Below are 25,331 nucleotides of genomic sequence, written 5' to 3' on the forward strand. Positions count from 1 at the left end.
TTCACAGTGTGGTCCTCTGTAGCTCAGCTGGTAGAGCACGGCGCTTGTAACGCCAAGGTAGTGGGTTCGATCCCCGGGACCACCCATACACAAAAATGTATGCACGCATGACTGCAAGTCGCTTTGGATAAAAGCGTCTGCTAAATGGCATATTATTATTATTATTAGGTATGGTGTTCTTTGGATGCAACTCAGCATTCTTTGTCCACCAAACACGACGAGTTGAGTTTTTACCAAAAAGTTCTATTTTGGTTTCATCTGACCATATGACATTCTCCCAATCCTCTTCTGGATCATCCAAATGCACTCTAGCAAACTTCAGACGGGCCTGGACATGTACTGGCTTAAGCAGGAAACACGTTTGGCACTGCACTGGCTTTGTTACTTTGGTCCCAGCTCTCTGCAGGTCATTCACTAGGTCCCCCCGTGTGGTTCTGGGATTGTTGCTCACCGTTCTTGTGATCATTTTGACCCCACGGGGTGAGATCTTGCGTGGAGCCCCAGATCGAGGGAGATTATCAGTGGTCTTGTATGTCTTCCATTTCCTAATAATTGCTCCCACAGTTGATTTCTTCAAACCAAGCTGCTTACCTATTGCAGATTCAGTCTTCCCAGCCTGGTGCAGGTCTACAATTTTGTTTCTGGTGTCCTTTGACAGCTCTTTGGTCTTGGCCATAGTGGAGTTTGGAGTGTGACTGTTTGAGGTTGTGGACAGGTGTCTTTTATACTGATAACAAGTTCAAACAGGTGCCATTAATACAGGTAACGAGTGGAGGACAGAGGAGCCTCTTAAAGAAGAAGTTACAGGTCTGTGAGAGCCAGAAATCTTGCTTGTTTGTAGGTGACCAAATACTTATTTTCCACCATAATTTGCAAATAAATTCATAAAAAATCCTACAATGTGATTTTCTGGGGAAAAAAATCTCAATTTGTCTGTCATAGTTGACGTGTACCTATGATGAAAATTACTTTTTAAGTGGGAGAAATTGCACAATTGGTGGCTGACTAAATACTTTTTTCCCCCACTGTAGATTTGAGTTTAACCACAATATTTGTTGCATTATTTGTTCTGTCGTTTCTGGAGGATTAAATTGAAATTGCAACCAACTTTCTATGGCTTGTTTTAGAAATAGTGATATCTGGGAGATTATTTCCTTTTCAAATAACTGAAAGTGATTGGTTGTAATCTGAATAAAGGGAAAAAGGCCATTCTTGAACATTGGGTGAGACAATCTTACTAATTTGCTAGAGAACCAGTTCGGATTTAAGTATAACTTTTGTATGACTGAAGCTTTTAGTGATAGGTCTAATGCTTTAATATTTAATCATTTCTGTCCTCCGAATTCATATTCAATATATAAATAGGCCCGTTTAATAAATAGGCCCGTTTAATTTTAATTTGTAATTTTTCATAAAATGGAATATTTTTTTCTCATATAATTTCAAAAACTGTTCACTAGGCATAGGCAAGACCATAAGCAAATAGGTAAACTGGGATAATACTAAAGAGTTAATCAGGGTGATTTTTCCACAAATTGACAGGCACCCACCTTTCCATGGTAGCAATATATTATCTATTTTTGCTAACTTTATATTATAATTAATTGAAGTGAGATATTTTATTTCCTTTGGGATATGTATTCCGAGTATATCCACATCACCATCAGACCATTTTATTGGTAAACTACATGGCAATGTAAAAATTGTATTTTTTATTGATCCAATACGTAATATAGTACATTTGTCATAATTTGGTTGTAATCCAGAGAGGTTAGAAAATGTATCTAGATCCTCTATGAGGCTGTGGAGTGATTCTAGTTGTGGATTTAAAAGAAAACATGAATCATCAGCGTACAATGACACCTTTGTTTTTAAGCCCTGGATTTCTAATCCCCTGATATTATTGTTGGATCTGATTTCAATAGCTAATATCTTGATGGCCACAATAAATAGATATGCCGATAGTGGACAACCTTGTTTCACTCCTCTAGACAGTTTAAAACTTTCTGAGAAATAGCCATTATTTACTATTTTACACCTAGGGTTACTATACATGATTTTGACCCATTTTATAAGAGATTCACCAAAATTGAAATGCTCCAGGCATTTATATATAAACCCCAGTTGTAGTTTATCAAATGCCTTTTCGAAGTCTGCCATGAATAGCAGGCCTGGATTCTCAGATTTTCCATAATGTTCTATTGTTTCCAATACTTGCCTTATATTATCTCCAATGTACCTTCCATGTAAAAAAAACCTGTCTGATTAGAATGAATAATATCCGACAATACCTTTTTAATTCTATGCGCTATACATTTTGCTAGAATTTTTGCATCACAACACTGAAGTGTAAGGGGCCTCCAATTTTTTAAATGGACTGGATCTTTATATTTTCCACTTGTATCCTGTTTCAGTAATAATGAGCTCAGACCTTCTTCTTAAGTGTCAGATAATCTACCATTTACATAGGAGTGGTTAAAACATGCTAATAACAGTCCTCTTAGTATATCAAAAAAGGTTTGGTATACTTCGACTGGTATACCATCCAACCCTGGAGTTTTCCCAGACTTAAAGTCTTTAATTGCATCCAGAAGTTCCTCCTCTGTAATTTCACCTTCACATGATTCTTTCTGTTTGGCTGTTAATTTTACATTATCAATAGAAAAAAATCTCTACAATTAGTTTCAGTTAGAGGAGATGGAGGCGACTGAAACGAAAACATATGCTTAAAGTACCTTGTTTCCTCCTTCAAAATATAATTTGGTGAATCATGGGTTATGTTGTCATTGTTTGTATGGGTCTGTAAGTTGTTGTTCGTATGTATTTGTTTGTATCTGGAGTAAAACAATATATATATATATATATATATATATATATATAACACACAGTGAAGGAAAAATGTATTTGATCCCCTGCTGATTTTGTACGTTTGCACACTGACAAAGAAATGATCAGCCTATAATTTTAATGGTAGGTTTATTTGAACAGTGAGAGACAGAATAACAACAACAAAATCCAGAAAAACACATGTCAAAAATGTTATAAATTGATTTGCATTTTAATGAGGGAAATAAGTATTTGACCCCTCTGGAAAACATGACTTAGCACTTGGTGGCAAAACCCTTGTTTGCAATCACAGAGGTCAGACGTTTCTTGTAGTTGGCAACCAGGTTTGCACACATCTCAGGAAGGATTTTGTCCCACTCCTCTTTGCAGATCTTCTCCAAGTCATTAAGGTTTCGAGGCTGACGTTTGACAACTCGAACCTTCATCTCCCTCCACAGATTTTCTATAGGATTAAGGTCTGGAGACTGGCTAGGCCACTCCAGGACCTTAATGTGCTTCTTCTTGAGCCACTCCTTTGTTGCCTTGGCTGTGTGTTTTGGGTCAATGTCATGCTGGAATACCCGTCCACTACCCATTTTCAATGCCCTGGCTGAGGGAAGGAGGTTCTCACTCAAGATTTGACGGTACATGGCCCCGTCCATCGTCCCTTTGATGCGGTGAAGTTGTCCTGTCCCCTTAGCAGAAAAACATCCCCAAAGCAATGTTTCCACCTCCATGTTTGACGGTGGGGATGGTGTTCTTGGTGTCATAGGCAGCATTCCTCCTCCTCCAAACACGGCGAGTTGAGTTGATGCCAAAGAGTTCCATTTTGGTCTCATCTGACCACAACACTTTCACCCAGTTCTCCTCTGAATCATTCAGATGTTCATTGGCAAACTTCAGACGGCCCTGAATATGTGCTTTCTTAAGCAGGTGGACCTTGCGGGCGCTGCAGGATTTCAGTCCTTCACGGCATAGTGTGTTACCAATTGTTTTCTTGGTGACTATGGTCCCAGCTGCCTTGATATCATTGACAAGATCCTCCCGTGTAGTTCTGGGCTGATTCCTCACCGTTCTCATGATCATTGCAACTCCACGAGGTGAGATCTTGCATGGAGCCCCAGGCCGAGGGAGATTGACAGTTCATTTGTGTTTCTTCCATTTGCGAATAATCGCACCAACTGTTGTCACCTTCTCACCAAGCTGCTTGGCGATGGTCTTGTAGCCCATTCCAGCCTTGTGTAGGTCTACAATCTTGTCCCTGACATCCTTGGAGAGCTCTTTGGTCTTGGCCATGGTGGAGAGTTTGGAATCTGATTGATTGATTGCTTCTGTGGAAAGGTGTCTTTTATACAGGTATCAAGCTGAGATTAGGAGCACTCCCTTTAAGAGTGTGCTCCTAATCTCAGCTCGTTACATGTATAAAAGACACCTGGGAGCCAGAACTCTTTCTGATTGAGAGGGGGTCAAATATTTATTTCCCTCATTAAAATGCAAATCAATTTATAACATTTTTGACATGCGTTTTTCTGGATTTATTTGTTGTTATTCTGTCTCTCACTGTTCAAATAAACCTACCATTAAAATTATAGACTGATCATTTCTTTGTCAGTGGGCAAACGTACAAAATCAGCAGGGGATCAAATACTTTTTTCCCTCACTGTATATACACTACCAGTCAAAAGTTTGGACACACCTACTAATTTAAGGGTTTTTCTTTATTTTTTACTATTTTTTACATTGTAGAATAATAGTGAAGACATCAAAACTATGAAATAACACATATGTAATCATGTAGTAACCCAAAAAGTGTTAAACAAATCAAAATATATTTTATATTTGAGATTCTTCAAATAGCCACCCTTTGCCTTGATGACAGCTTTGCACAATCTTGGCATTCTCTCAACCAGCTTCATGAGGTAGTCACCTGGAATGCATTCAATTAACAGGTGTGCCTTCTTAAAAGTTCATTTGTGGAATTTCTTTCCTTCTTAATGTGTTTGATCCAATCAGTTCTGTTGTGACAAGGTAGGGGGGTATACAGAAGATAGCCCTATTTGGTAAAATACCAAGTCCATATTATGGCAAGAACAGCTCAAATAAGCAAAGAGAAACAACAGTCCATCATTACTTTAAACCATGAAGAACAGTCAATACGGAAAATGTCAAGAACTTTGAAAGTTTCTTCAAGTGCTGTCGCAAAAACCATCAAGCGCTATGATGAAACTGGCTCTCATGAGGACCGCCACAGGAATGGAAGACCCAGAGTTACCTCTGCTGCAGAGGATAAGTTCATTAGAGTTACCAGCCTCAGAAATTGCAGCCCAAATAAATGCTTCACAGAGTTCAAGTCACAGACACATCTCAACATCAACTGTTCAGAGGGGACTGTGTGAATCAGGCCTTCATGGTCAAATTGCTGTAAAGAAACCACTACTAAAGGACACCAATAAGAAGAAGAGACTTGCTTGGGACAAGAAAAACGAACAATGGACATTAGACCGGTGGAAATGTGTCCTTTGGTCTGGAGTCCAAATTGGAGATTTTTTGTTCCAACCGGCGTGTCTTTGTGAGACGCGGTGTGGGTGAACGGATTATCTCTGCATGTGTATTCCCCACCATAAAGCATGGAGGAGGAGGTGTTATGGTGTGGGGGTGCTTTGCTGGTGACACTGTCTGTGATTTATTTAGAATTCAAGGCACACTTAACCAGCATGGCTACCACAGCATTCTGCAGCGATACACCATCCCATCTGGTGGGGGGGAGCGTAGCACCTGTAAGTGCGTGTTCTATCTAACAGAGCTCTACTGTAGTCCCCTTGGCCTAAACACTGCTGTCCTGATTTCTCCGGGACCAAAATAGTCTGTAACACCCTCAGATAGAGGCAGAGCCAAGGGAGAGCAGCGACCGAGAGTGCCCGAGAGTGCTATCCACACTCTGCTTTTCACAGAAACCCTTTTCTCTGGGTTGTTAAAAATAAATAAATAACTTGTTTGTCACATATACAAGACAAGTCGTATTTAGCTGTGGAAAACACTCCCGCTATTTAAGATGGGAATGTTATCTGGAAATGTTATTTGGCTGGTTGTTATGATAAAAATAGAAACGTTAGGTGATTCAATTGAGCACAAATGCACTCAATTTCACATTACACGACCACACACAGTGCCTTCGGAAAGTATTCAGACCCCTTGACCTTTTCCACATTTTGTTACATTACAGCCTTATTCTAAAATTGATTAAATAAAAACAGTTAATCATCAATCAACACACAATACCCCATAATGACAAATCAAAAACAGGTTTTTGAAATGTTTGCAAATGTATACAAAATATAAAAAAGAAAGACCCTTTTCTATGAGACTCGAAATTTAGCTCAGGTGCATCCTGTTTCCATTGATCATCCTTGAGATGTTTCTACAACTTGATTGGAGTCCACCTGTAGTGGCACAGATCTTGGGAAGGGTACCAAAAAATGTCTGCAGCATTGAAAGTCCCCAAGAACACAGTGGCCTTCATCATTCTTAAATGGAAGAAGTTTGGATCCACCAAGACTCTTCCTAGAGCTGGCTGCCCGGCCAAACTGAGCAATCGGGGGATAAGGGCCTTGGTCAGGGAGGTGACCAAGAACCCGATGGTCACTCTGACAGATCTCTAGAGTTCCTCTGTGGAGATGGGAGAACCTTCCAGTAGGACAACCATCTCTGCAGCACTCCACCAATCAGGCCTTTATGGTCGAGTGGCCAGATGGAAGCCACTCCTCAGTAAAACTCATGACAGCCCGCTTGGAGTTTGCCAAAAGGCACCTAAAGACTCTCAGACCATGAGAAACAAGATTCTCTGGTCTGATGAAACCAAGATTGAACTCTTTGGCCTGAATGCCAAGAGTCACGTCTGGAGGAAACCTTGCACCATCCCTACGGTGAAGCATGGTGGTGGCAGCATCATGCTGTGGGGATGTTTTTCAGCGGCAGGGACTGGGAGACTAGTCAGGATCGAGGGAAAGATTAACGGCGCAATGTAAAGAGAGATCCTTGATGAAAACCTGCTCCAGAGCGCTCTGGACCTCAGACTTGGGTGAAGGTTCACCTTCCAACAGGACCATGACCCTAAGCACACAGCCAAGACAACGCAGGAGTGGCTTCGGGACAAGTCTCTGAATGTCCTTGAGTGGCCCGATCAAACATCTCTGGAGAGACCCGAAAATAGCTGTGCAGCAACGCTCCCATCCAACCTGACAGAGCTTGAGGGGATCTGCAGAGAAGAATGGGAGAAACTCCCCAAATACATGTGTGCCAAGCTTGTAGCGTCATACCCAAGAAGACTTGATACTATAATCGCTGCCAAAGGTGCTTCAACAAAGTACTGAGTAAAGGGTCAGAATACTTACGTAAATGTGATATTTCAGTTTTTTTAATAAAAACCTGTTTTTGCTTTGGCATTATGGGGTATTGTGTGTAGATTGATGAGGATTATTATTTTTTAAATCCATTTTAGAATAAGGCTGTAACGTAACAAAATGTGGAAAAAGTCAAAGGGTCTGAATACTTTCCGAAGGCAAGTCAGTTACATCCCCATCATGGTCCATTAGAAAGGAGATGCAGTTTACAAATGGCAAGAATATACCCACATCAGAAAAATTATTATGTCTTGAAACAATCCCGGATAGTGGGATAGGGTAAGGGTTTGGTAAGAGTCGTCTTACCCCCGCCAACACACACAGGTACGCAGACTCTAACATTTACCCTCTCACCTGTGGAGCTGCAGGTATTCCCTGGGCCTGTTGAGAAGATGGAGGAACCTGTCCACAATCTTATTCTTCCCCACTCCCTGTGAGTACGCACACAAATATTGTATTCAATATACAGTATAATATTAAAACAATAAAGTCAATACATATTCAACGTATAAAGTGCTGAAATAATGTACACTACCGGTCAAAAGTTTTAGAACACCTACTCATTCAAGGGTTTTTATTTATTTGTACTATTTTCTACATTGTAGAATAACACTGAAGACATCAAAACTATTAAATAACACATATGGAATCATGTAGTAACCAAAAAAGTGTTAAACAAATCAAAGCCCTCCTGTAGCTCAGTTGGTAGAGCATGGCGCTTGCAACACCAGGGTTGTGGGTTCGATTCCCACTGGGGGCCAGTATGAAAAATGTATGCACTCACTAACTGTAAGTCGCTCTGGATAAGATCGTCTGCTAGATGACGTAAATGTAAAATATATTTTATATTTGAGATTCTTCAAATAGCCACCCTTTGCCTTGATGACAGCTTTGCACACTCTTGGCATTCTCTCAACCAGCTTCACCTGGAATGCTTTTCCAACAGTCTTGAAGGAGTTCCCACATATGCTGAGCACTTGTTGGCTGCTTTTCCTTCCCTCTGCCGTCCAACTCATCCCAAACCATCTCAATTGGGTTGCGGTCGGGTGATTGCGGAGGCCAGGTCATCTGATGCAGCACTCCATCACTCGCCTTCTTGGTAAAATAGCCCTTACACAGCCTGGAGGTGTGTTGGGTCATTGTGCTGTTGAAAAACAAATGATAGTCCCACTAAGCCCAAACCAGATGGGATGACGTATCGCTGCAGAATGCTGTGGTAGCCATGCTGGTTAAGTGTGCCTTGAATTCTAAATAAATCACAGACAGTGTCACCAGCAAAGCACCCCCACACCATAACACCTCCTACTCCATGCTTTACGGTGGGAAATACACATGTGGAGATAATCCGTTCACCCACACCGCGTCTCACAAATACACAGCGGTTGGAGAAAAAAAATATCAAATTTGGACTCATCAGACCAAAGGACACATTTCCACCGGTCTAATGTCCATTGCTTGTGTTTCTTGTCCCAAGCAAGTCTCTTCTTCTTATTGGTGTCCTTTAGTAGTGGTTTCTTCGCAGCAATTCGACCATGAAGGCCTGATTCACAGTCTCCTCTGAACAGTTGATGTTGAGATGTGTCTGTTGCTTGAACTCTGTGAAGCATTTAGTTTCCTCATAGCGCTTGATGGTTTTTGCGACTGCACTTGAAGAAACTTTCAAAGTTCTTGAAATGTTCCGTATTGACTGACCTTCATGTCTTAAAGTAATGATGGACTTTCGTTTCTCTTTGCTTATTTGAGCTGTTCTTGCCATAATATGGACTTGGTCTTTTACCAAATAGGGCTATCTTTTATATACCCCTCTACCTCATCACACCACAACTGACTGGCTCAAACACATTAAGAAGGAAATAAATTCCACAAACTAACTTTTAACAAGGCACACCTGTTAATTGAAATGCATTCCAGGTGACTACCTCATGAAGCTGGTTGAAAGAATGCCAAGAGTGTGCAAAGCTGTCATCAAGGCAAAGGGTGGCTATTTGAAGAATCTCAAATATAAAATATATTTTGATTTGTTTAACACTTTTTAGGTTACTACATGATTAAATATGTGTTATTTCATAGTTTTGATGTCTACAATATAGAAAATAGTAAAAATAAAGAAAAACCCTTGAATGAGTAGGTGTTCTAAAACTTTTGACCGGTAGTGTACATTGCATCATTCTGAATACAGTACTCAGTTCATCCTTTCTCTTCACACACTTCCAAGGGAACGCATCTAAAGCGGATTATTTCACATCCAGTTATTGTTAAAGAACATCCCTGTCACAACTCTTAACCATCAGTCTTGGAGTTGACTCAAACATGTCTAAAATATCTGGTGAGGCCCAGAGCGTGTGCTGTGTGTCTGTGAGATGGCTCTATTCCCAAAGCTCGCCCACTCCCTCTCTCCCTACCCTAACACCCTAGGGCCCTTCGGAGGGCACATGATGTCCACGACAGAGGGAGTGTGGGCGGTGGACGGAGTGTCCATGCTGACAGAGCTGAAGGGTGGAGGGAGGAGGATGAATGGCCCATGGGGACAGACAGAGACTGGGTCATGAAGTCCCTATAATCCGTCACCCACAGCTGTCTACTGTGACCTACTTCACAGTGACCTGTGATCAAAACAGTTTCAGAGTAGGAATGTTGATTTAGGATCAGTTTTTCCTTCAGATCATAATGAATAAGATTACACGGACAGGGCGGACCTTTCGAATACAGGCCCAGCACTGTATTCAAAAGGCTCTATATGCAACTCTATGCAGTTCTCTTCACTGTTGATAATGGACCTAACTGAGTTTGGCTATTGCTATCGATTGGTTTTAATTGATCGCTCAATAAAGTGGAGCCAACTGGTCTCTTTGGATTACAGCCAAAGCCATTGTTCAATGACAACTTAAATCATGCAAAAGCTGTGATTGGTCTTTGGCCCTTTAACTCACCTGATTTCCCACCAATAGGAGGTGCTCTCCCAGCAGGAAGTCTTTCAACATGTCCTCCATCACCATCATATGCTGTAGACAGAGAGGGAGAGAGAGACAGTTTAAGTTTATAATGAATCAAATGTTCAGTAGTTTGATTGATAGTTCAAGACACTAGGTAGTAGGGGTGAGGTGCTCTCCAATGAACGGGCCTCATTTAAACACCGCTTTCCCTTCTACTCCTCACTCCCTCTCTTCTCCTCTCAAAAAAGGACAGAAAACAGGTCATTCAGAAGTGGGGCAGGCAAGAACATCATCTCCTCACACCCCCTTCTTTCTCTAGCTCACTCTTTCTCTCTCTTTCTCGGCACTGTCACAGCAGGAAGAAAGTAGAAGAAAGGAGGGAGTGAGAGAGAGGGAGGTGTGAAAGGAGGGATGAAAGACAGATATAGAGCAAGAGCGAGAAGCGACAGAGAGACGTGAGAGAGAACCGACAAAGAGCTAGAGAGCAGAGAGAAAAGTGTGTGTGGGTGGGGGAGCGCATAAAAAAAAAAGAGAGGAAGTAGAGAGAGATGGACAGATCTGGGGCAGTCCCACTCAGTATTCTAGAGAGGATTCAGAACCCCTCAGTCCAGGGGTTGATACAACTACAATCAGTGTTTGTGTTTGTGTGTGTGTGTGTGTGTAGGCCATTACTTGTGCGTTGTCGTAGAAGAGCACATCAGGCACCTTCATCTTCTCCCCAGCATTATAGATGGGAGCTGACACGCTGCCTATGGTCAACACACCATCCTTTACACTGCCTGGATGGAGAGAGGGGGGAGGGGGGGGTGAAATAGACCATACATGTTTGTGTGTGTGTGTGTGTGTGTGTGTGTGTGTGTGTGTGTGTGTGTGTGTGTGTGTGTGTCTTACAGCTGTGGTCGTGTGCCTCAGCATCAGGTTGTGTGTCATGTATACAGCAGTTAGCCAGGCCCTTCTGTAGAGAGGAACGAGCCAGGCTGGGTAGAAACCTAATCAAACAGAAAGCATATTATTACATCATAGCATGGTTATTAAATCAGACAATTCAATCCAAAGCAATGTACAGTTAAAGTGATAGTTCAATCAAAAATGTCATAACAAATCAGTCCGTGTGTGTGTGTGTGTGTGTGTGTGTGTGTGTGTTTCTGTGTACCTGGACAGACAGGCTTTGTTGACAGCGTGAGCGATGCTCTCCTCTGGATACTGAGAGAGACGACGACAGATCCTCAACAGCTGTCTGGTGGACAGGGACGAAGCTAGAGACTGGGCCTGGACACACAGCAGACGGGTTAGTACACACACACACGCACTCACTAGCACACACGCACATACACACACTTACAGTAGGGTCGTTGGTCTGTCGGAGGTTGTGTGTGAGGTGTAGGAGCTGCTCCACTGCTTCCTTCGGAACGTTGGGAGTCTGGAGAGAGAAAGAATGGAGGATGATATCAGGGAAACAGATGACTGAATCAATATGTTGGATATGTGCGTGTGAGTGTGTGAGTGCGAGTGAGTCTCACCAAGCCCTGTATGAGGCTGGTCTCCTGTGCCCGTGCCAGGGGCTGGATGTTGTGGAACATGAACATGGTGAGTAGTTCAGGACCCAACCACTGCTGCCCACTGCTGCCCGCCACAGGGGGCTCTGCCAGGGCCAACACACGGAACGAAGGGTGGATGGGGAAGATGGACCTGGAAACACACACACATTTAAGAGCTTGTAGAGTCTTTCCCGATTGTGAATCACGACATATAAATTTTTAGTTGTCCAGAAATACTTGTTTACAGCACTATTTTATAGCAAGGGGTTTTCCTTGGTCAAGTTACATAGTCAGTAAAAACCCCAGGTCATATAATCGTACTGTAGTAATAGTATTTGTATAGTAATCGCGACTCTGTAGTAAAATAATGTCTGTAATAATGGTAACTCTACAGTAACAGTATATGTTGTAACACCAGAGTGGCCCTGGCCCCTGTGGCATAGTCCTGGGTGGAATCACATCAAAAGTGTGAGCCGCGGGAAACTCAGGATACACACACACACGTGTACACACACACACACACGTCTGAGCCGCAAAAACAATGAAAGAGGAAGTGGTTTAATTTCAGCCCAGACGCTCTGCCACAAACATCCTTCCTGCCAGCCTAGGTGGAGCTCAAACATACACACACGCACGCACGCACGCACAATCACACACACATTTCTTTCACCCAAACTACAAACTAAACAACCCTAAATCGCAACCGATGGACTACATTTCTATCTGGAGAAGAAACATTTCCAAATAAATTGTAGTCATTCTATCACATAGTTCTGATGGTTAAATGTTGTCTCTGTTGGATGATGTAAAATCTGACATTTGTGATTAGGAAGACAGGGTGGAAACAAAACACAGAGTGAAATGAGAGCGTGAAAGGCAGATAAACAGAAAGAGTGGTCCTGCTAACAGCCGGCAGACAAATCTCCCCCTCTCTAACTACCACATTCCTCTATCCTCGTTCTATTCCTCTATATCTCTCCCCCGCTCTCTCTCTCTCCATCCCTCCCCCTTCCCTCTCCTGCTAATTTCATGTTATGGTGGTGGAGATGAAAGCATTCATTGTCAGAGATCACATCAGGGTTTTCACTTCTGACGCTAACACAGATATTTAACACAGATATTTAAATACTACATTACACAGGAGGTTGGTGGCACCTTAATTGGGGAGGACGGGCTCGTGGTAATGGCCAGAGCGGAATCAGTGGAATGGTATCAAATACATGGTTTCCATGTGTTTGATGCCATTCCATTCGCTCTGTTCAAGCCATTATTATGAGCCGTCCTCTCCTCAGCAGCCTCCACTGCTACACTGTCTACTGACTGACCTGCCACTGGCTGCAAGGTCACGTCCTGAGGTGTGTGTGTGTGTGTGTGTGTGTGTCAGTGGTGTGTGTGTCAAACCGTAACTCATAGCTCATGTCCCTAGCCTATAGACCCCTCAAACTCAACTCTGGACCTCAAAGCCAGTTCCACTGCATTTTTTAAAATTGTGCCCCTCTAATCAGGGACTGATTTACACCTGTGACACCAGGTGTGTGCAATTAATGATCAGTTAGAACAGAAAACCAGCAGACTCTGGACCTCGTAGGGTTAATAATGAGGCTTAGTCAACACCCGACATTACACAGCCCACAACTTCACTGTTCTGTCTGACACCTGAAAGTGTGTGCACGCGTGTGTGTGTGTGTGTGGTATGACACCTGAGAGAGGTATTATTGAATGACCAATCTCAGGAAGGATGAGTTATTTGAAAATAAAACAAAAATCGCACACACACACTGTGATATCTAAAGGGCTGGCACGCTAATTAACATGATAGGGTGTTGCATCCCTTCCTCACACACCCACCATCACAACACATCACAAGCAGAGCTGCCATCGCCACAGGCAACCTGGTCTCAGAGCATTTCATATTATTATGTTTTTTGTTTTTTTTCACCTTTATTTAACCAGGTAAGCCAGTTGAGAACAAGTTCTCATTTACAACTGCGACCTGGCCAAGATAAAGCAAAGCAGTGCGATAAAAACAACAACACAGAGTTACATATGGGGTAAAACAAAACATAAAGTCAAAAATACAACAGAAAATATATATACAGTGTGTGCAAATGTAGCAAGTTATGGAGGTAAGGCAATACATAGGCTATAGTGCAAAATAATTACAATTAGTATTAACACTGGAATGATAGATGTGCAAGAGATGATGTGCAAATAGAGATACTGGGGTACAAATGAGCAAAATAAATAACAATATAGGGATGAGGTAGTTGGGCGGGCTAATTTCAGATGGGCTGTGTACAGGTGCAGTGATCGGTAAGGTGCTCTGACAACTGATGCTTAAAGTTAGTGAGGGAGATAAGTGTCTCCAGCTTCAGAGATTTTTGCAATTTGTTCCAGTCATTGGCAGCAGAGAACTGGAAGGAATGGCGGCCAAAGGAGGTGTTGGCTTTGGGGATGACCAGTGAGATATACCTGCTGGAGCGCATACTACGGGTGGGTGTTGCTATGGTGACCAATGAGCTAAGATAAGGTGGGGATTTGCCTAGCAGTGATTTATAGATGGCCTGGAGCCAGTGGGTTTGGCGACGAATATGTAGTGAGGACCAGCCAACAAGAGCGTACAGGTCACAGTGGTGGGTAGTATATGGAGCTTTGGAGACAAAACGGATGGCAATGTGATAGACTACATCCAATTTGCTGAGTAGAGTGTTGGAGGCTATTTTGTAAATGACATCGCCGAAGTCAAGGATCGGTAGGATAGTCAGTTTTACGAGGGCATGTTTGGCAGCATGAGTGAAGGAGGCTTTGTTGCGAAATAGGAAACCGATTCTAGATTTAACTTTGGATTGGAGATTCTTAATGTGAGTCTGGAAGGAGAGTTTACAGTCTAACCAGACACCTAGGTATTTGTAGTTGTCCACATACTCTAGGTCAGACCCGTCGAGAGTAGTGATTCTAGTCGGGTGGGCGGGTGCAAGCAGCGTTCGGTTGAAGAGCATGCATTTAGTTTTACTAGTGTTTAAGAGCAGTTGGAGGCTACTGAAGGAGTGTTGTATGGCATTGAAGCTCGTTTGGAGGTTTGTTAACACAGTGTCCAATGAAAGGCCAGATGTATACAAAATGGTGTCGTCTGCGTAGAGGTGGATCTGAGAGTCACCAGCAGCAAGAGCGACATCATTGATATACACGGAGAAAAGAGTCGGCCCAAGAATTGAACCCTGTGGCACCCCCATATGTACGTAAATCCGTGACACTCCATTTAGTATGATATGTTACGTTTCGTATGATATGTATTAATTTGTGGATGTCCATCATTCATTTCGTATGATATGTTACAAATTGCAATTTGTACAATAGTCCCTTCAGAAAGTATTCATATCCCTTGACTTATTCCACATTTTGTTGTGTTACAGCCTGAATTCAAAATTGATTAAATATGTTTTTTCTCACCCATCTTCACACAGTACCCCATAACATGTTTTTAGACATTTTTGCAATTTATTGAAAATGAAATACAGGAATATCTCATTTAAATAAGTATTCACACCCCTGAGTCAATACATGTTAGAATCACCTTGTGTTGTGTTGGATTTGCCCCAAACCTAACCCTTTGTATTCAGGACATAAAGTTATATTTTATTTTTCAGTTTTACTTAAGTGCCTTATTGCAAACAGGATGCATGTTTTGGAATATTTTTATTATGTACAGGCTTCCTTCTTTTCACTCTAATTTAGGTTAGTATTGTGGAGTAACTACAATGTTGTTGATCCATCCTCAGTTCTCTCTTACCACAGCCATTAAACTCTGTAACGGTTTTAAAGTCACTATTGGCCTCATGATGAAATCCCTGAGCAGTTTCCTTCCTCTCCAGAAACTGAGTTAGGAAGGGCGCCAGTATCTTTGTAGTGACTGGGTGTATTGATACACCATCCAAAGTGTAATTAATAACGTCACCATGCTCAAAGGGATATTCAATGACTTCTTTTTTTTTTACCCATCTACCAATAGGTGCCCTTCTTTGCGAGGCATTGGAAAACCTCCCTAGTCTTTGTGGTTGAATCTGTATTTGAAATTCACTGCTCGACTGAGTGACTTTACGGATAATTGTGTGTGTGTGGTACAGACATGAGGTAGTCAATCAAAAATCATTTTAGACACTCTGTTCACAACGTTGACATCAGAAAACCGCTCGCCCCATCTGCCCGGTACAGCTGAAACCGGGATTAATCTGTGAAGAGCACACTTCTCCGTGCCAGTGGCCATCGAAGGTGAGCATTTGCCCACTGAAGTCGATTACGATGCAGATCTTCAGTCAGGTCAAGAACCTGGTGAGGACGACGAGCACGCAGATGAGCATCCTGAGACGGTTTCTGACAGTTTGTGCAGAAATTATTTGGTTGTGCAAACCCATAGTTTCATCAGCTGTCCAGGTGGCTGGTCTCAGACGATCCTGCAGGTGAAGAAGCCGGATGTGGAGGTCCTGAGCTGGCGTTGTGAGGCCGGTTGGACGTACTGCCAAATTCTCTAAAACGACGTTGGAGGCGGATTATGGTAGAGAAATTAACATTAAATTCTCTGGCAACAGCTCTGGTGGACATTCCTGCAGTCAGCATGCCAATTGCACGCTCCCTCAAAACTTGAGATATCTGTGGCATTGTGTTGTGTGACAAAACTGCACATTTTAGAGTGGCCTTTTATTGTCCCCAGCACAAGGGGCACCTGTGTAATGATCATGCTGTTTAATCAACTTCTTGAAATGGTAGGTAGATGGATTATCTTGGCAAAGGAGAAATGCTCACTAACAGGGATGTAAACAAATTTGTGCGCCAAATTTTCAATAAATAAGCTTCTTTGTGCGTATGGAACATTTTTGGGATCTTTTATTTCAGCTCATGAAACACTTTACATGTTGTGTTTATATTTTTGTTCAGTGTAGTTGAAAAGTTGCTAATTAGCTAAAATGCTAAAGCTGTCCGTAATGAGATTCGAAAATGCAACTGTTGGGTTAACCTTAATGACAGGAAACAGGTAAGGATGAGTCATTAGAAACTAAAAAAAGCACACACGTTCGCGTTATAAGCCCACCCATCCACTTTCCTTTCGTTTTTGCCTTAAGTAACCTTCAGTCTTCAGTAACTATACCAAACGTAACACATCATACTAATTTGAGTGTCCTGGGTTTACTTTTACTATGTTATGTCTAGTCTATGAGACCTGGCTGCCACAGGGAGATAGAAAGAGAAGAGCCAGTTATTATTTTTGTTATTTCTTTTACCTTTATTTGACCAGGGTATTTTCCAAGAGAGACCTTGCCAAAATAGCAGCACACAAAATTCTGCCACCTAGACTGGCAAACAGGAAGTTGCATAGCTGAAGAGAATGGGTGAACAGGTTGCTCCCCCAGGGCAGCACTGGTGTCACACTTTTGCCCCAGCCCTATCCAACACACATGCCTCGGCGTCTGTGTTCCTACATGCGTGTATGTGTGTCTACCTTTCGTGTAGCTGTTCGTCTGTAAGCTGTAGCTCTTCCTTGAGTGCCTGGTATCTGTCCCACCTCAGCAGTCTGGACCCGTCGTACAGAGACAGCTCTCTGTCATGGAGTAACCTAAATTACAGTAGACATACTATTAGTAGGTGATTGATCCAGGACCAGTCACAGTGTCCAGTAACCTGTAACACAGTGGACAAACTAGATATAGTATTAATGGATGACTGATCTAGGACCAGTCCCCGTAACCAGTAACCTGTAGTACAGTAGACATAGTATTAGTGCAGGGGTATTCAACCGGGGGCCCGCGGACACCCAGAAAATTAAAAATATAAAACAATAAGTGCATTTTTCCCCCCAATGTTTTTATTAATATTGCTAGCAACAACAAAAAAAAGTTTATTTCAAATGATTTCAACTTTATTTCTCAACTCCTAATATTGAGCAAATTACACTCATTGGAGTATCGGACATAGACTTTGAAACAGTAACTGCAGAAAGTCCCCCAGGCTGCTAGTAAGCTTTCTTGACATGGACATTAATTTCGTCACACTTTATTTGGATAGTCCATCTGTAGATACCTCTACAGATGGTCATACTATAAACAAACTATCTGTTGATAAGGAACTGCTTGATGAGGTTACGGTTAGGGTAAGGTTTAGAATAAGGGTTAGGGTAAGGGTTAGAGTTAGGGCTAGGGTAAAGGTGTCCGCATACATAGGTTCGGTTTGCTTTTAGCAGAACTCGGCTAGGCGTAGGCAACAACACAGCAACACTTCCTCAAAATAGTCAGAATCAGTCTAAGATAAATCAAGAAATCTGTCATTAATTTAGACGTTTTTGCAGAGGTCTTAGTCGCACAATTTTATATCTAACTAACATGTTTGGTGCAGTATTTCTCAAGTGAAAAAATGTAAGAACCCCTACTGTTGAACAATCCCTGACGAAGGGGCGGAAAAATGTTGTGTGCTCGAAGAGCGGGAAAAAAAAACTGCAGAACACCAAAACTAACAAAAACTTCACATAATAACATCATAATATATGCTCTAACTGTTTTTGACTGGGAAGCATACGGTAAGCTTAAGGGTTACGTTTAGGGTTAGGATAAGGGTTAAGGTTAGGGTTAGGATTAGTAGATAGCTAGTTGAAATGTAACTGAACGTCTGTAGATAGTCTGTAGAGCATCTACAGATGGACTATCCAAATACATTTTGGCCAACACATGGCTGACCTTTATTTAAAAGGTAACAATGCAGCCGTTTTTAGCTTAATATCAAATCATTTTTGGGTAACAATTAAGTTCCTTACTGTGATTGTTTTCAATTTAAATGGTCAAAAAGCAACAAAAATAGCTTCTTAGCAAAGAGCAATTTCTCAAGCAAGAATTTTGCTAGGAAAACTGAAAATGAGCTATTATTAGCAGAGAGGTTTGGAACTCTCTTTCTTATTGATCTATTAACAAATTTACCGCATGGTGAAGTCACCATGGAAGGCCAAAACTCCAACCCACCGAAAAAGGCTGACATTTCAGGGGGTCTTTTCAGTTCTTACACTAAAAGGGCATAATTTTGTAAATTTCACAGTATTATTTCAGTTAACAGGTTGTGCTTTCTTAAAAGTTATTTTCTGGAATTTCTTTCCTTCTTAATGCATTTGAGCTAATCAGTTCTGTTGTGACAAGGTAGGGTTGGTATACAGAATATAGCCCTATTTGGTAAAAGACCAAGTGCATATTATGGAAAGAACAGCTTAAATAAGCAAAGAGAAACGACAGTCCATCATTACTTTAAGACATGAAAGTCAGTCAACACGGAACATTTCAAGAACTTTTAAAGTTTCTTCAAGTGCAGTCGCAAAAACCATCAAGCGCTATGATGAAACTGGCTCTAAAGAGGAAAGGAAGGAAGACCCAGAGTTACCTCTGCTGCAGAGGATAAGTTAATTAGAGTTACCAGCCTCAGAAAATGCTGCCCAAATAAATGCTTCACAGAGCTCAAGTAACAGACACATCTCAACATCAACTGTTTAGAGGAGACTGCGTGAATCAGGCCTTCATGGTCGATTTGCTGCAAAGAAACCACTACTAAAGGACACCAATAAGGAGAGACTTGCTTTGACCAAAAAACAAGAGCAATGGACATTAGACCGGTGGAAATCTGTCCTTTGGTCTGATGAGTCCAAATTTGAAATGTTTGGTTCCAACCGCCATGTCTTTGTGAGACGCAGAGTAGGTGAACGGATGATCTCCGCATGTGTGGTTCCCACTGTGAAGCATGGAGGAGGAAGTGTGATGGTGTGGGGGTGCTTTGCTGGTGACACTGTCTGTGATTTATTTAGAATTCAAGGCACACTTAACCAGCATGGCTACCACAGCATTCTGCAGCGATACGCCATCGCATCTGGTTTGCACTTAGTAGGACTATAATTTGTTTTTTAACTGGACAATCACCCAACACACTTCCAGGCTGTGTAAGGGCTATTTTACCAAGAAGGAGAGTGATGGAGTGCTGCATCAAATCACCTGGCCTCCACAATCACCCGACCTCAACCCAATTGAGATGGTTTGGGATGAGTTGGACCGCAGAGTAAAGGAAAAGCAGCCAACAAGTGCTCAGTATATGTGGGAACTCCTTCAAGACTGTAGGAAAAGCATTCCAGGTGAAGCTGGTTGAGAGAATGCCAAGAGTGCGCAAAGCTGTAATCAAGGCAAAGGGTGGCTCCTTTGAAGAATCTCAAATATACAATTATTTTGATTTGCTTAACACTTTTTTGGTTACTATGTGATTCAATATGTGTTATTTCATAGTTGTGATGTCTTCACTATTATTCTACAACGTAGAAAATAGTAAAAATAAACAAACTTTTGACTGGTAAAGTATATATATGCATTTGGAAAGTATTCAGACCCCTTGATTTTTCCCACATTTTGTTACGTTACAGCCTTATTCTAAAATTTATTAAAATTGTTTTTTTCCTTATCAATCTACACACAATAACCCATAATGACAAAGCAAAAATAGGTTTTTAGACATTTTTGCAAATGCATTAAAAATAAAACACTGAAATATCACATTTACAGTGAGGGAAAAAAGTATTTCATCCCCTGCTGATTTTGTACGTTTGCCCACTGACAAAGAAATGATCAGTCTATAATTTTAATTGTAGGTTTATTTGAACAGTGAGAGACAGAATAACAACAAAAAAATCCAGAAAAACACATGTCAAAAATGTTATAAATTGATTTGCATTTTAATGAGGGAAATAAGTATTTGACCCCTCTGCAAAACATGACTTAGTACTTGGTGGCAAAACCCTTGTTGGCAATCACAGAGGTCAGACGTTTCTTGTAGTTGGCCACCAGGTTTGCACACATCTCAGGAGGGATTTTATCCCACTCCTCTTTGCAGATCTTCTCCAAGTCATTAAGGTTTCGAGGCTGACGTTTGGCAACTCGAACCTTCAGCTCCCTCCACAGATTTTCTATGGGATTAAGGTCTGGAGACTGGCTAGGCCACTCCCTTAATGTGCTTCTTCTTGAGCCACTCCTTTGTTGCCTTGGCCGTGTGTTTTGGGTCATTGTCATGCTGGAATACCCATCCACGACCCATTTTCAATGCCTTGGCTGAGGGAAGGAGGTTCTCACCCAAGATTTGACGGTACATGGCCCTGTCCATCGTCCCTTTGATGCAGTGAAGTTGTCCTGTCCCCTTAGCAGAAAAACACCCCCAAAGCATGTTTCCACCTCCATGTTTGACGGTGGGGATGGTGTTCTTGGGGTCATAGGCAGCATTCCTCCTCCTCCAAACACGGCGAGTTGAGTTGATGCCAAATAGCTCCATTTTGGTCTCATCTGACCACAACACTTTCACCCAGTTCTCCTCTGAATCATTCAGATGTTCATTGGCAAACTCCAGACGGGCATATACAGAGCTATGAAAAAGTATTTGCCCCCTTTCTAATTTTCTCTACTTTTGCATATTTGTGATACTGAATGTTATCAGATCTTCAACCAAAACCTAATATTAGATAAAGGGAACATAAGTGAACAAATAACACAACAATTACATATTTATTTCATAAACAAAGTTATGCAACACCCAATTCCCCTGTGTGAAAAAGTAATTGCCCCCTTACACTCAATAACTGGTTGTGCCACCTTTAGCTGCAATGACTCCAACCAAATGCTTCCTGTAGTTGTTGATCAGTCTCTTACGTCGCTGTGGAGGAATTTTGGCCCACTCTTCCATGCAGAACTGCTTTAACTCAGTGACGTGTGAGTTTTCAAGCATGAACTGCTCGTTTAAAGTCCTGCCACAACATCTCAATTGGGATTAGGTCTGGACTTTGACTAGGCCATTCCAAAACTTCCAATTAATTGCTTTTTAGCTATTTTCATGTAGACTTGATTGTGTGTTTTGGATCATTGTCTTGCTGCATGACCCAGCTGCGCTTCAGCTTCAGCTCACAGACGGATGGTCTGACATTCTCCTATAGAATTATCTGATACAGAGCAGAATTCATGGTTCCTTCTATTAAGGCAAGTCGTCCAGGTCCTGAGGCAGCAAAGCATCCCCAAACCATCACACCACCACCACCATGCTTGACCTTTGGTATGATGTTCTTACTGTGGAATGCAGTGTTTGGTTTTTCGCAAATATGCAAAAGTAGAGAAAATTAGAAAGGGGGCAAATACTTTTTCATAGCACTGTATATGTGCTTTCTTGAGCAGGGGGACCTTGTTACCAATTGTTTTCTTGGTGACTATGGTCCCAGCTGCCTTGAGATCATTGACAAGATCCTCCCGTGTAGTTCTGGGCTAATTCCTCACCGTTCTCATGATCGTTGCAACTCCACGAGGTGAGATCTTGCATGGAGCCCCAGGCCGAGGCAGATTGACAGTTATTTTGTGTTTCTTCCATTTGCGAATAATCGCACCAACTGTTGTCACCTTCTCACCAAGCTGCTTGGCGATGGTCTTGTAGCCCATTCCAGCCTTGTGTAGGTCTACAATCTTGTCCTTGACATCCTTGGAGAGCTCTTTGGTCTTGGCCATGGTGGAGAGTTTGGAATCTGATTGATTGGTTGCTTCTGTGGACAGGTGTCTTTTATACAGGTAACAAGCTGAGATTAGGGGCACTCCCTTTAAGAGTGTGCTCCTAATCTCATCTTGTTACCTGTATAAAATACACCTGGGAGCCAGAAATCATTCTGATTGAGAGGGGGTCAAATACTTATTTCCCTCATTAAAATGCAAATCAATTTATAACATTTTTGACATGCGTTTTTCTGGATTTTTTTTTGGTTATTCTGTCTCTCACTGTTCAAATAAACCTACCATTAAAATTATAGACTGATCATTTCTTTGTCAGTGGGCAAACATACAAAATCAGCAGGGGATCAAATACTTTTGACCCTCACTGTACATAAGTATTCAGACCCTTTACTCAGTACTTTGTTGAAGCACCTTTGGCAGCGATTACAGCCTCGATTGGGTTCAAGTCCGGGCTCTGGCTGGGCCACTCAGAGACTTGTCCTGAAGCCACTCCTGCATTGTCTTGGCTGTGTGCTTAGGGTCTTTGTCCTGTTGGAAGGTGAACCTTCGCCCCCAGTCTGAGGTCCTGAGGCTCTGGAGCAGGTTTTCGTCTAGGATCTCTCTGTACTTTGCTCCGTTCATCTTTCCCTCGATCCTGACTAGTCTCCCAGTCCCTGCCGCTGAAAAACATCCCCACAGAATGATGCTGCCACCACCATGCTTCACCGTAGGGATGGTGCCAGGTTTCTTCCAGACGTGACGCTTGGCATTCAGGCCAAAGAGTTCAATCTTGGTTTCATCAGACCAGAGAATCTTCTTTCTCATGGTCTGAGAGTCCTTTAGGTGCCTTTTGGCAAACCCCAAGCGAGCTGTCATGTGCCTTTTACTGAGGAGTGGCTTTCGTCTGGCCACTCTACCATAAAGGCCTGATTGGTGGAGTGCTACAGAGATGGCTGGTCCTCTGTAGCTCAGCTGGTAGAGCACGGCGCTTGTAACGCCAAGGTAGTGGGTTCGATCCCCGGGACAACCCATACGTAAAAATGTATGCACGCATGACTGTAAGTCGCTTTGGATAAAAGCGTCTGCTAAATGGCATATTATTATTATATTATTATGGTTATCCTTCTGGAAGGTTCTCCCATCTCCACAGAGGAACTCTGGAGCTCTGTCAGAGTGACCATCGGGTTCTTGGTCACCCCACTGACCAAGGCCCTTCTTCCCCGATTGCTCAGTTTGGCCAGCGGCCAGCTCTAGGAAGAGTCTTGGTGGTTCCAAGCTTCTTCCATTTAAGAATGATGGAGCCACTGTGTTCTTGGGGACCTTCAATGCTGCAGAAACTGTTTGGTACCCTTCCCCAGATCTGTGACGCGACACAATCCTGTCTCGGAGCTCTACGGACAATTCCTTCGACCTCATGGCTTGGTTTTTACTCTGACATGCACTGTCAACTGTGGGAACTTACATAAAAAGGTGTGTGCCTTTCCAAATCATGTCCAATCAATTGAATTTACCACAGGTGGACTCCAATGAAGTTGTAGAAACATCTCAAGGATGATCAATAGAAACAGGTTTTACCTGAGCTCAATTTCGAGTCTCATAGCAAAGGGTCTGAGTACTTATGTAAATAAAGTATTTACGTTTTTTTACTTTTTATAAATTAGCAAAAATTTATAAAAAACGGTTTTTGCTTTGACATTATGGGGTATTGTGTGTTGATTGATGATGTTTTTATGTTGTTTTTAAAAAAAATCCATTTTAGAATAAGGCTGTAACTTAACAAAATGTGGAAATACTTTCCGAAAGCACAGGAAAATCACATTTATGACAGCACTGGGCCTTTAAACAGCTAAACAGTTGCTCTTAGCTAATATGTGTTTGGAGCAGGGTTTCCATTAGCCGGTAATAGCCGGGTTTTGGCCGCAAAAATTAATAATAGAGAAGAAGAAAAATCCCATTGAAAAATAATGCTTTTTAGCCTATTCACTGATGGAAATACCAGTCGATGTAAATACATTTGACTTGTCATGCTTATCAGTCTATTGATTAAGTTGCATAATTTTGTGGAATTAAATTACAGCATACAGAGCCTTTTAGCAGAAAGTCTGTCAGACAGCGCTAAAGCTGCTGCTACAGCATCTTAAACAGCAAATGCATAGGCAACTAAAGGCAGGCTTCATCAGTGAGTCATATACCACTTTGCAATGAGCTGGAGGCAGTATGCATTTTGAAAACATATACTTAATTGTTTGAAATCTGAACGTTTTACTACATATTATGAGGCATGTCATAGGCCTACCTTGCTTCAAAGTAGCCTAGCCAAAATCGACCATATCGGTGAACCTAACTATTTTATATCAACTTTCTTTCATTGTCCAGTAGCCAAAGGCACAATCTTAGTCATTTTAGCAACCCATGCTAGTTGTTGCATATTAGATCTCCCCTCTTTCTAAATTTCGAACTGATTTTTTCATCTCTGTCACATGAAACCGCTGGCATGTGCAGTGCGCTTTGACAATGGCATTTTCCCAATGGTGCTTTCCCGTTAATTGCATTATCGAACAAACATTTGCATGTAGCCTACTGCCTTTTGCACATTGCTGCACTTATGTGAAGAAATAATAGTTTATCAATATTTTAAGCTACAGACTCATTGCTTTATAAAAAACATTTTTATGTAGCCTAGGCCTACTGGTTATATGAATTTGGGATCTATCATCCAACAAACTGTCCCAGTCTGTTTTGGAATAGGCTATTTCTTCCTCGACAAGCTAACCAATATAATTGGTAAACGTTTCTACTATGGGGGATAGTAGATTGACATAGGCTAGTGATTTTGCTGTTCGTTACTTGTCTTGTTAGCTGAGGAAAAGTAAATGTGGACAGTTATTCTAGCATTTTCAAAGTGCGCATCAGAATTCGGTAAGCGACCGCACATCGTTGCATCCTTGACTTGCATGTTCTGTAAATATGAACTACCATAATATAAATGTGGTTTCTGTCATTCTGAGCACCGTGGGTGGACGCCCTAATCATGTTACGCACCCAATGCATGTGGTTCCAGGTAAATTTCTCAAATGTACGGTAAATTAAAATGCTGCCGGTCAAATGTCC

General features: G+C 41.9%; 1 protein-coding gene across 1 annotated transcript in view; it reads right to left on the reverse strand.

Moving 5' to 3' along the window:
• Positions 1-25,331, reverse strand: part of vwa8 (von Willebrand factor A domain containing 8) — an 85,167-nt gene that overhangs the window by 44,704 nt on the left and 15,132 nt on the right. The window contains exons 14-21 of the mRNA XM_041868544.2: positions 17,192-17,305; positions 11,680-11,848; positions 11,502-11,579; positions 11,313-11,428; positions 11,051-11,148; positions 10,832-10,938; positions 10,157-10,228; positions 7,581-7,657 (exon numbers count right to left, since the gene is read on the reverse strand). Of these exons, the coding sequence (XP_041724478.2) occupies positions 7,581-7,657; positions 10,157-10,228; positions 10,832-10,938; positions 11,051-11,148; positions 11,313-11,428; positions 11,502-11,579; positions 11,680-11,848; positions 17,192-17,305 (831 nt within the window). The remainder of the gene's footprint in view (positions 1-7,580; positions 7,658-10,156; positions 10,229-10,831; positions 10,939-11,050; positions 11,149-11,312; positions 11,429-11,501; positions 11,580-11,679; positions 11,849-17,191; positions 17,306-25,331) is intronic.

The sequence above is a fragment of the Coregonus clupeaformis genome, chromosome 4 (genome assembly GCF_020615455.1).
Source record: "Coregonus clupeaformis isolate EN_2021a chromosome 4, ASM2061545v1, whole genome shotgun sequence".
Taxonomy (NCBI): domain Eukaryota; kingdom Metazoa; phylum Chordata; class Actinopteri; order Salmoniformes; family Salmonidae; genus Coregonus; species Coregonus clupeaformis.